The sequence below is a fragment of the Pseudopipra pipra genome, chromosome 1 (genome assembly GCF_036250125.1).
Source record: "Pseudopipra pipra isolate bDixPip1 chromosome 1, bDixPip1.hap1, whole genome shotgun sequence".
Classification (NCBI taxonomy): domain Eukaryota; kingdom Metazoa; phylum Chordata; class Aves; order Passeriformes; family Pipridae; genus Pseudopipra; species Pseudopipra pipra.
The window spans coordinates 1676777-1688536 of NC_087549.1; the positions used below are offsets into that span (position 1 = coordinate 1676777).

At 45.8% G+C, this 11760-nt stretch overlaps 1 protein-coding gene across 1 annotated transcript; it reads right to left on the reverse strand.

Moving 5' to 3' along the window:
- Positions 1 to 565: 565 nt before the first annotated feature.
- LOC135406028 (ly6/PLAUR domain-containing protein 2-like) lies at positions 566 to 8983 on the reverse strand. Its single transcript, XM_064640596.1, has 3 exons — positions 8833 to 8983; positions 4654 to 4773; positions 566 to 3088 (listed from the first exon to the last, which is right to left on the reverse strand). The coding sequence occupies exons 1-3, from the start codon at positions 8882 to 8884 to the stop codon at positions 2877 to 2879; spliced, it is 384 nt and encodes a 127-aa protein (XP_064496666.1). The 5' UTR covers positions 8885 to 8983; the 3' UTR covers positions 566 to 2876.
- Between the last annotated feature and the right edge of the window lie 2777 nt (positions 8984 to 11760).

An 11760-nucleotide genomic window follows, 5' to 3' on the forward strand; every position in this document is an offset into this window, starting at 1 on the left:
GGAAAGAAGGGAAAAGGAGAAAAAAGGAGAAAAATGGAGAAAAAAGAGAAAAAAGGAGAGAAAAAGGAGAAAAAGAGAAAAAAGAGAAAAAATGAGAAAAAAGGGAGAAAAAATGAGGGAAAAGGGGGAAAAGGAAGAAAAATGGAGGAAAAAGGAGAAAAAATGAGAGGAAAATGAGAAAAAATGAGAAAAAAGGAGAAAAAAAGAGAAAAAAGGAGAAAAAAAGAGAAAAAAGGAGAAAAAAGGAGAAAAAAGGAGGAAATGGTCTCTTCCGACCTCCTGTTGCCTCAATGGCATTCTCTCTTTGCCTCCTGCAGGAGAAGCTACTCCATGAAACCCCTCAGTTCCCCCAGTGTTGTCCCAAATGACCCTCCTGTAGCCACTGGGTTGTTCTTCACCCTCTGCCACTCTTCTCCCACTCCTTTTCCAGCAGGAATAGCCTTAAATGTGGCTCTTCCAAAGTGTATTTTTGTGTAGTTTCCCCCCTCTCCGGCGCAGATCCGTCCTTCCTGCCCCGTCCTCCCTCCTTGGGGGAATCTGAGCACCCAAGGAAGATGTTACAGGCTGAAAAACCAGAGGATCCAACTTTATTTTCCAGATTCTCACCCGGGAGGGACGTCACGCCCTCCCTGGATGCAGATCCTGCCCCATCCATGAGAGCTGGAGGGAAGCTCAGCCCGGTTTCGCACTGGAATGGCCACTGGGGACACCCTGAGCACAACAAAGATGTGATTTAAGGGTGGCAGTGACGGGGATTTGCTTCTGGCCTGACATCAGGCTGGTTTTGGAGCAGGGAAACCAGGAACAGACGAGTAGGAAGCAGAAACTGGTGCTCAGTGTCTGTGAGGGTGGGTGGAATATTGGTGTTGGAGTAACTCCCCATTATTCTCCTCTCCATGGCGTTTTTCCTCATGGATCTCAGCATTCCAAGGGTGTTTTGGGGAAGCTGTTGGGGTTTTAGGGAGAACAAAGGGGCTCCTCAGCCCCCTGAGCCCCAGGATTGCACAGGGAGCCTCTACCAGGGAATGCAAAGGTTGGCAGAGTTTTCTTGCAGATGGTGCTGAGACAGAGCTTGGGAAACGAGTTCTCTGTGCAAGGAGGAAAAAGAGTCCCCCTGGCTTTGGTTTCCTGCTGGTGTTGTATGGAAACTGTGAAAATGGGGGAAAAGGGAGAGGGAAACGAGGGGGAAGAGAGGGGGAAGTGAGGGGGAAGCAAGGAAGGAGAAAAGGAGGAGAGAAAATGAGGAGAGAGAAGGAGAGAAAATGAGGACAGAAAAGGAGGGAAAAGGAAGGAGAGAAAAAGAGGAGAGAAAAGGAAGGAGAGATAAGGAGGAGAGAAAAGAAGGAGGGAAAAAGAAGAAGGAAAAATGGAGGAGAGAAAAGGAAAGAGAGATAAGGAAGGAGAGATAAGGAGGAGAGAAAATAGAAGGAGAAGGAAAAAAGGAGGAGAGAAAAGGAATGAGAGAAAAGGAGAGAAAAGGAATGAGAAGGAAAAAAGAAAGAGAGAAAAGGAAGGAGAGAAAGAGAAGAAGAAGGAAAAAAGGAAGGGAGAAAAGGAGGAGACAAAAGGAAGGAGAGAAAAGAAGGGAGAAAAAAAAAGAAAGGAGGAAAAAGGAAGGAGGAGGAAAAAAGGAGGGGGGAAAAGGAAGGGGGAGGGAAAATGGAGGGAAAACAGCCTTTGGCACAGAGGAGGTTGCAGGGGTGCCCTGAGCACACAGGGGTGGTGCCCGGGCTGTGTCCATGGATGGTGCCCGGGCTGTGTCCATGGATGGTGCCCAGGCTGTGTCCATGCCCCACTCCGCCCTTGCTCTGCCAGGGAGTTCCTGCTGCCCTGGATGAGCCCTGGCTGCACAAACACAGCAAATGGCAAATTCCCTGGTTCTCCCACCCCGGAGAGGGTTGGGAGCTGGGAACACCTGGCTCATCCTTATCTGCTTCCACTGCAGCTGCTTTTCCAGCAGACAGGGCAGCAGAATCAATTCCACAGGTGCTCCAAGCAAATCCCAGCTGGGATCCAGGAGTGCTGGTAACTGGCTTTTCCCAGAGTTGGGGGTCTGGGATAATAATTCGTTTTCCTTTCCTGCGGTGGAGGGATGAGGGGAGGGCAGACTAAGAGAAGAATTTGCTTGGAATACTGTGTAAAACATCTGGGAAGGGAAATCTGGGAGCTCTGGCTGCAACCTGAGCTCAGGCAGAGGATCCTGAGGGGTTCGTGTGGCCAAATTCCCAGATTTGGTTTTCCAGGTCTAACCTACCCTGGCCTGGTGAGTCTGGGGAATGTTCTGAGCTTTCCAGAAATACATCCCATCCCAACCCACAGAAGCTGAGCCCTTCTGAACTCATTCCATAGCTTATTCCTTACCAAATGAAGTGCCAGCTCTCTACCATTGCCATCCACACTCTGATGGGCAGCAAAAAACCCAGGACCAGATCCATCTGCTCCTCTGACTCAGGAGGTGGCACCAGAGCTGCCCAGGGAAGTTGAAATTGTGGCTTCCCCATCCCTGGAATTGTTCCAGGCCGGGTTGGACAGGGCTTGGAGCAACCTGGGATAGTGGAGGGTGACCCTGCCCGTGGCAGGGGGTTGGAACAAGCTGATCTTGAAGGTCCCTTCCCAACCCATTCCATGATTCTATAGAACCAAGAAGTTCCAAAATGGACCAAAAGCAGCTGAAAGTGAGGAAACATCTGGTTGGCACCCAGAAGCTGGAAATTTGAGGGTTTTAGCTCCAGGTGCCCAAACTCTTGGCTTGAATCCACTTGAGTTCTCAGCGTTGGGAGACGAGTGAAGCCCCGCGGCAGCAGAGGAAGTCGTTCCCAAGGGATTGAAGAGTTCCCTTGGCAGAGAGAGGGGAGGGGATATTTTGGCTTGAGACACTACAGGGAGCACTGGAGGAGCTTCCCAAGCAGCAGGGCCAGCAGAGGCAGGGCCGAGGAGCTGCTCCTCACCCCGCTGCTGGCCCTGGTGTCGCTGGTGCACAGGTCGGTGTAGCAGCAGGACTTGGGTTTGTTGTCCCCGATGCCGTTGTTGGGCAGACATTCCTCCTCACAGCTCCTGGTCACCGTGATGTTCCCAAAAAAGGGATAACCTGGAAGGGGCAGGTTGGAGGAGAGGAGAAGGTAAGAGAGGGGAAGAAGCGGTAAAGGAAGTGCAGGCAGCTGGTGTGGAGAAACACGGGAAAATTAGGGGTGGAACGCCTTTAATCCGTGGATGCCTCTAATCCAGGCTATTTTTTGTGGGAATAGGGCCACAAATTCTTAGTGCTGACTCTCTCTAACCCTCCTGCTCCTTGCTAAATTATTCCAACATGGTAAAGGGACACAAATCCCTGTCCAAGTTTGAATACAGCTATAAATTCAGGGCCTGTAAGGGCACAGGGGTGGGAAAGGCAAAAAAACCCAGAGCAAAGTATACTTTTAAAAATATATGTTGAAAAATGATAAAACATTTTCTATCTTTATATTTATATATTTATATATATATTTGTGTGTTTATAATTTTGTTTTTATAATTTCATATTTATATTTATATTTTACACTTATATTTTATATTAGAATGTTATATTTATATTTATGTTTTCTATATTTATATATTATATATTTCTATTGCTATTTTATCAATAAATAAATATTTATTGATAAATAAATACATAAATATATATTTATATTATAAGTAAATAAATATATAAATATATATTTATATATGTTTACATATAAATATATAATATATAATATATATAATAATATATAATATATAAATATATAATATATATTTTTATATATTATATATTTATATTTATATACATTTAGATAAATTTATTGAATGCCTTGATTAAAATTTAATATATAAAATATATGTAAAATATATAAAAATATGAACATTAAAAAGTTATCTAAAATATATAAATAAAAATAATATATATTTCTAAAAATCCCTAATATATACATAACGAGCCTTTTGTACTTCACTACAAGGCTCCAAATCTGATGGATTCCTCTCCTTCCCTCTTTATAGTGGGATAACTTCACTTGGATACTAGAGAGGAGTTAAGGGGTAATCCAAGCTGGGACTGGGATGGGAGAGGGAAGCGTGTCCAGCAGGTTGAGGGAGGCGATTTTGCCTCTCTACTCTGCTCTGGTGAGATCCCACCTGGATCACAGCATCCAGATCCAGAGTTCTGAGCAGAAGAATGACCTGGACCTGTTGGAACAGGTCCAGAGGATGCCATGGAGATGCTCCAAGGGCTGGAGCTCCTTTACTCTGGAGCCAGGCTGGGAGAGCTGGGGGGTTCCCCTGGAGAAGAGAAGGCTCCAGGGAGACCTGAGAGCTCCTTCCAAGGCCTAAAGGGGCTCCAGGAGAGCTGGAGAGGGATTTGGGACAAGGGATGGAGTGGCAGGACAAGGGGGAACAGGATAGATTTAGATGGAATATTGGGAAGGAATATCCCTGTGAGGGTGGTGTGGGACCAGGATGGAATTCCCAGCGAAGCTGTGGCTGCCCCATCCCTGGAAGTGTTCCAGGCCAAGCTGGGGCAACCTGGTCTAGTGGAAGGTGTCCCTGCCCATGGAATTTGGATGATCCCTTCCATCCCAACCCATGCTGGGAGTCTCTGCTCCCTCCCTAGGAGCATTCCCAGGAATCAGTGGGACTCACCCGTGTCCACGGAGTGCAGGGTCGTGGTGCACACGTTGGCCTTGGGCGGGCACAGGGTGGCTGTTCTGCACTTGGAGATGTCCGTGGGCTCCTTGCACGTGTAGCATCGTAAGGATTGGGCTGCAAAGGGGACACAAAGGCTCTGAGGTGGCACGAGGTGACACAAAAGGTGACAAAAAGGGTGACACAAGGCTGCAGCTTCCTGACCGAGAGCTGGTGGTGTCCAAAACTAAGCAGGTTTGGAGGCAACAGCAAAGCTTGGATATGTCAGGGAGGAAAACACCAAACCCCAGCAGCAAAGACAAGGAGGGTGTGGCAGGAGCTGAGCCCAAATGCTGCCTGGGGGGCTCAGCAGCTCCCCCCCAAAAAAGAACAGGGATTTAGAGGGATCTCGAGCAGCTTTGATAGATCTGTGAATTCCCTGTAAAAAAAATGTTGTAACAGAGCCAGATATTCTGGCTGGAGAAGAGGGGACTGAGGGGAGAGCTCGGAATTTGGCTCCTACTTCCTGGTGAGGAGAAGCAGAGGGGTCAGGCACTGATCTCTACTCTGTGGTGACCCATCACAGGACATCAGGGAAAGGCTGGAGCTGCTCCAGGGGAGGTTTAGGTTGGATCTTGGGAAAAGGTTCTTCCCCCAGAAGGTGTCTGGGTACTGAACAGGCTCCCCAGAGAATTCCAAGGCTGTCAGAACTCAAGGAGCGTTTGGACAACTCTCTCAGGGACAGGGTGGGATTGTTGGGGTGTCCTGTGCAGGAGTTGGACTGGCTGGTCCCTGTGGATCCCTTCCAACTCAGGATATTCTCTGATTCTATGGAAATATCTCCTCCTGCTGGGAGCAGCCTCCCCCAGCCGGCCAAGTGTGGCAGTTCCCCCATCCCTCCTCCCGCAGCGGCAGCTCCTTCCCGCCTGTTCAGAGGGAATTCTGCAGGAATCGGGAACTGAGAGCAGAGCTGAAATTCCAGAGCTGCCTCAGAGATCCCGAGGGCTGGAAAACCCCACTTCCATCAGGGGTTTCTGCTGCTTTTTAAAGAGGTGACGCCCTAAACTCTTGCTGGCCGATGGAGGGACACCTCCAATCCTTGAGCCCGGGCAATCCTGGATCCCGGGCAATCCTGGATCCCGGGCAATCCTGGATCCTGGCAGCTGCTCAAAATCCCTGCGTGAGCCCTTCCCATCCCAAGTCGACAGATCCCGAGGGTGCGGATATTCCAAAGTCGTGGTTCTACCCTCCCAAAGCAACCAGCCAGTGCCATCTACTGGTAACAATTCAAATAAACGATGTTATGTGTTCGAACTCCGCTCCATCTGTTGCCGGAGAGGAAACTTCTGCGGCTCTGGGAGAAGGAGAAATTGTTTGGAGCCCCGATTTTAAATTTTTGATTTAAAAAAAAATGTATTAAATTTAGATTTAGGAAATTGGAAGAATTTTTAAGGCACCTGCTTTGGAAAATTCGGGTGTGTAGCAGAACCTGTCTTTGTCCTCTTTTTCAAAATTGGAAATTGAAGTTTTTAAATGCAAGTTAAAATTAAGTACTAGAAAAAAAAAGTTTAAAAATTAAATATAGATTTAAGTTTTAAAATGTAAGTTAAAAATCTAAATTTAAAATTATAATTACATTTAAATTTAAGAAATTTGATGAATTTTTAAGGCATCTACTTCTCTCAGCACCTCCTTTGGAAAATTCAGGTGTGTGGTACAACCTGTCTTTGTTCTCTTTTTCAGAATTTGAAATTGAAGTTTTTAAATGTAAGTTAAAATTAAGTCCTAAAAAAAAGTTTAAAAATTAAATATAGATTTAAGTTTTAAAATGTAAGTTAAAAATTTAAATTTTAAATTAAGAAAAATAATTACATTTAAATTTAAGAAATTGGAAGAATTTTTAAGGTGTCTACTTCTCTCAGCACCTCCTTTGGAAAATTCTGTGTAGTAGAACCTACACGATGCAAAATCTGTCTTAGTTCTCTTTTTTTTTAAATTTAAACTTGAAGTTTTTAAATGCAAGTTAAATTAAATTAAAAATTAAAATGGGATTTAAATTTTAAAATGTAAATTAATTTTTTAATTTAAAATTTAAATTAAATTTAAAATTTAAGACATTTGAAGAATTTTTGCTTCTCTCAGCACCTCCTTTGGAAAATTCTATGTACTAGAACAGACACGATGCAAAAATTCTCTTTTTTCTCTTTTTCTGAAATTTAAAATGGAAGTTTTTAAATGTAAGTTAAAATTAAACATTAAAAAAAAGTTTAAAAATGAAACTTAAATTTGTTTTAAAATTTCGGTTAAAAATTAAAAATTTAAATTAAATTTAAAAATTAAGACATTTCAAGAATTTTTAACGTTACTTTTTCAGCACCTCTATCAGAACATTCAGCTATGTAGTAGAATCTACATGATGCAAAAACTGTCTTTGTCCTCTTTTTTGAAATTTAAACTTGAAGTTTTTTAATTCAAGTTAACGAAATTTAAAGGAAGTTAAAAAAATTAAAGTTAAATTTAAGTTTTAATGGTGGGTGGATGGATGGATGGGTGGATGGATGGGTGAATGGATGGATGGGTGGGTGGATGGATGGGTGGTTGGTGGATGGATGGATGGGTAGATGGATGGGTGGATGGATAGGTAGATGGATGGGTGGATGGATAGGTAGATGGATGGATGGGTGGTTGGTGGATGGATGGGTGGTTGGTGGATGGATGGATGGTGGATGGATGGATGGATGGGTGGTGGATGGATGGATGGATGGATGAATGGATGGATGGGTGGATGGATGGGTGGATGGATGGGTGGATGGATGGATGAAGCAGTGGTGGCACAAAGCACCTGAGAAACTGCTCTGCAACCTTTGGGGTTAAGGTGGTTTCCAAACCTCCCCATTTTCATGGAGAGCAGGGAAGTGCCCCAGACTCTGTGGGAATGAATTCCAGTTAAAAGCAGATTTAAGGAAGAAAAACTTCAGCCCCCTCATCTTTCACTGACTCAGAAGACATTGGTTTTGTAGGAAGGTTGCAGGGGAAGAGGAAGGATCCATAAGGATCAGACCAGGAGAACCGAACATGGACATCTCTGTGTCCTGATCTTGGGCTGATAATTCCCGGTTCATCACTATCCAACAGTACCTTTCATCCCTTGATATCACACCTCTGGAAGATGAATGGTCATAGACACATCCCTCACTTGTCCCTAAACCAGCTGCTTCCCACTAGATCATCCCAGAAAATCCATTTCTGCCCTGATCTCAGCTCTATAGCAAAGGGTGGTGGTGCCTCTCTGTGCCACCACTGCCAGACCTATGAGTGGAAACCTGTTCTGTCAGATCCTCAGAAGTTCCATTAGATCCAAAACAGGGCTCCAGATGGAGACATTTCCCCCCTGTCCAGGCTGCCTTTCCTTTGGGATCCTTCAGGATCCCATGGAAGCAGCCTGAGGGTCTCTGGGGCTGGAGGTTAAACCCCACTGGGGTGGTGTCACCCCCAAAATGGAGCTGCAGTAGGTGACAAACAAATGGAGGAAGATACAACAATGACCAAACCCTGCTTGCCCAAAATCCAAACCCACCAGAGACCAAACCTCAACAGCTCCAGGGGATTTCCCACCCCCACCTGTGTCCTCATCTCTAGAAATGAGGGAAAATCCTGGAGCAGGCGGTTTAATGAACCTTTCCAAAGCCTTTGGAGTTTTTTCTCCTCCCTTCACTTTTATCTACATTGAAGTTCATCCCTCAGTTTTCAGCGCTTCCAGCAGCCAGCTGGAAGGTTTTAGGGATGGCAGGAGCTCTGGATGAACATATCCCACCCCATTCCTGAAGGAACAGGATGGCAGCTTAGGTTTAAGCTCTTGCCCAAGCTGGTCCTCCTGCCCTGTGCCACAATGCTGCCATTTAGACCCAAGTCTTATAAAGTAGCCTTGATCCCCTCCATCCCTGGATATGGGATACACATCCCTGTGTATCCAAATGATATGCATCATTCCCAATCAGGAATCACAGCTCTTCCCACCAGGAACGCAAATCCCTTTTCCCCGTTCACCCTCTCCAGTGACCTCCTTAAACACATAAAAGTGTTATTTCCCCTCCCTGGGGGTTCCCGGCTCTCTCTGCACTGATTCCTTTCCCCTCCCCTCCCAGGAATTTCCAGGGGGGGGTCGTCCCTGCAGAGTTGGGAATGAGGAGATCTTACCCAATTCCAGGCATGCCAAGCCAAGCAGGAGCCCAACCAGGAGCGTCTTCATGCTGAGGGCAGATCCGTGGAGCCAGGACAGTCAGAGAGAGCTGCTCCCAGGGAGCTTTATATGTTTTCCCACCCTCCACCACCTGCTGTTGATCCTTGTGGGCGGATTCCCTCGGGGTGATCAGGGGCGAGCTCGGCTCCAGCCTGGATTGGGATTTGCAGAGGAACGAGTTCCCCGGGGAGGTGACATCACCTCACTCCTGCCATGCCTCGTCTCTTCCTCAGGTTTGTGTCCTGGGGCTGGTCCCATGGAAAAGCAAAAACACTGCGAGGTGTGCCAGGGCTTGGATGGGGAATGTGACAAGGAATGTTTGTTCCTTGCAGAGCCCGGAGCTGGGCCGTGTCACGTGTGGGCAGCTCCAGCCAAGGTGCAAGTGGCAACAGGCCGGCCTTCCACGTGCCTTGGGAAAATGTTTCCATGGGCTGGTATTGCCTAAAGATGGCTGTTTTCCCAAATCCAGGGCAAAAGCAAGCCTGGCTTTTGGATGCCAGTTCTTAACTAAGCCCTGGTGCTGAGCTGCTGGGCACGGGTGTCACCGGGAGGCCAGTGGGAGATGGTGCTTCCAAGTCTGGGGTTTGGATATGCCGTGTTGTTTTTCCAGGGCCTGGGTCATGCTGGGAAAGCAGGAAGCTCAACCTTCTTTTGGAAAGCTGTCAACTATTTCCCAAATTTTTTTCTGAAGCTGGCCAATAGACCCAATGTGGAGAAATGAAGCGATTTTTCCACTTCAGTACCTTCCTGAGAGCGAATATATCGCAAATATATCAAGGCCACCCTTTCAAACGCTCTAATTTACTCTGTATCTTATCCAATACTGGGGGAAACAGCTTAAAACACTTGGAGCTGGGGAGGAATGATTTGCTTCTCCCTTTTGCCTGAGCCAGCAGCATTTCATATTTTCCCAGGAGAAGCTGAAAGACTTTCGGTCGTGTTTGTTTGTTGTGATCCACGCTGGAAAACCCCGGCCTTGTTGTGCAACTCCCCATAAAACAGCTCAATAAGCCAGAGGAGAAAAGTTTGTGAATCACTGGGAAGTCACTTGGAGACTTCAGGGATGGAGCTGAGGTGGATGAACAAGGAGGTTTTAATGACTTGGTGCTTTGCTCGTCACAGACTCGTTACGGCAACACACGTGGGCATTGCTGCCATTCCCGGCAGCCCAGCCTTTATTCCCAGTTTGAGGATGCCATTCCCAGCAGCAGAGCCTTTATTCCCAGTCTGAGGATGGCTCCCAGTAACCTGAGAAGCTTTGCTAAGGAAAATTTCCACAGTCGTGGATGACACAAAGCAGGGGAAGTGGGATCAGTGCTGTGCCTTGGCAAAAAGGAGGGAAAACCTGCACCTGACTATGAGAGTGAAAAATGTCCTTTATCTTTATTTTATCTTCCTGTGCTGTCAGAGACCAGGGACACAAAAAAACCTGGGGCACAACATGAAGAAAACCGGCTCAAACAGAAAGAAAACCAGCTCAAACCGTCAAGAGAACCAGCTCGAACCATAAAGAAAACCAGCTCCAAACAGAAAGAAAAGCAGCTTAAACACAGAGAAAACCAGCTCAAAAAAATGAAGAAAAGCAAATATAAAGAAAACCAGCTCAAGCATAAAGAAAAGAAGCTCAAAACACAGAGAAAAGCAACTCAAAATATAGAGTAAAGCAGCTCAAAATATAGAGAAAAGCAGCTCAAAACAGGAAGAAAACCAGCTCAAAACATGAAGACCAAACATAGAGAAAAGCAGCTCAAACATAGAGAAAAGCAGCTCAAAACATAGAGAAAAGCAGCTCAAAATACAGAGAAAAGCAGGTCAAACATAGAGAAAAGCAAACATAAAGAAAAGCAGCTCATAATATGAAGAAAAGCAGCTCAAACATAAAGAAAAGCAGCTCAAAACATGGAGAAAAGAAAACATAGAGAAAAGCAGCTCAAATATAGAAAAAAGCAGCTCAAACATAGAGAAAAGCAGCTCAAACATAGAGAAAAGCAGCTCAAACATGAAGAAAAGCAAACACGAGGAAAAGCAGCTCAAACAGAACTCTCTGGATGTACAGGAAAAACTCTGCTCCCTGAAAGCCAGCAGACCTGGTTCCATCCAGATCCTTGTTGTAACCGGGCAGCTTGAGGCAAATTTGAGCAATATCCTAATTAACAAGCTTGAAACTGGAAAAGATCCAGTGCTTTGAGCATTCCAGGTGGTTCTGCCTCCCTAGGAAAGTACGGTGGAGTTGGCAAACTAAGAGGTGGATGTGTGTGGCTTGTTGAGTGGAGATGTTCCAGTGGTCCTCTCATACCTGAAAGTCATTCCATAGTGAGAAATCCTTGGAAGAAATCGGTGTGGGCGAAGGAATAGTTGTAAAATAACTTACCTCTGTCTAAAGGCTTGAAAAGGTTGGAGATCTTTCCATAAGATGCATTAAGAACCTCGATATTAATGGGAAAAATTGGTTTCTCTCCACTGGGAAAACAGCAGAGCTGCTGCAGAGTGGCTGAGTGGGCAGCAGAGCCAGAATTCAGGGAGAGAGAAGTTGGGAATGTGCCAGTAAAGTTGTGGAGGGAAGGAAAGGCCTCTAAGGTCTGTTGCCTTTGAGGTATTAGTTGATGAAAAGATAAAGAGGTGAGATGGAACCCTGGAAACCAATCCAAAACCCAACACAAACAACCCCAGGTGATGCCAACTCGTGTGTCAGGGTGGGAGGGAGGCTCTTGGCAGGGGGATTTGGGAAGTGATAACATCCCACTGGCTTCTCAGCTGGAATTTCACTGCCCCTGTCAAGAAAAAAATGGGGTGTCCTGATGGAAAAAAACCCAACCCAACAGATGGAAACTAATGGGTTTTTTAGTTTAGGATCCACCCCAAAAGATGATCCCAACAGACTGTTT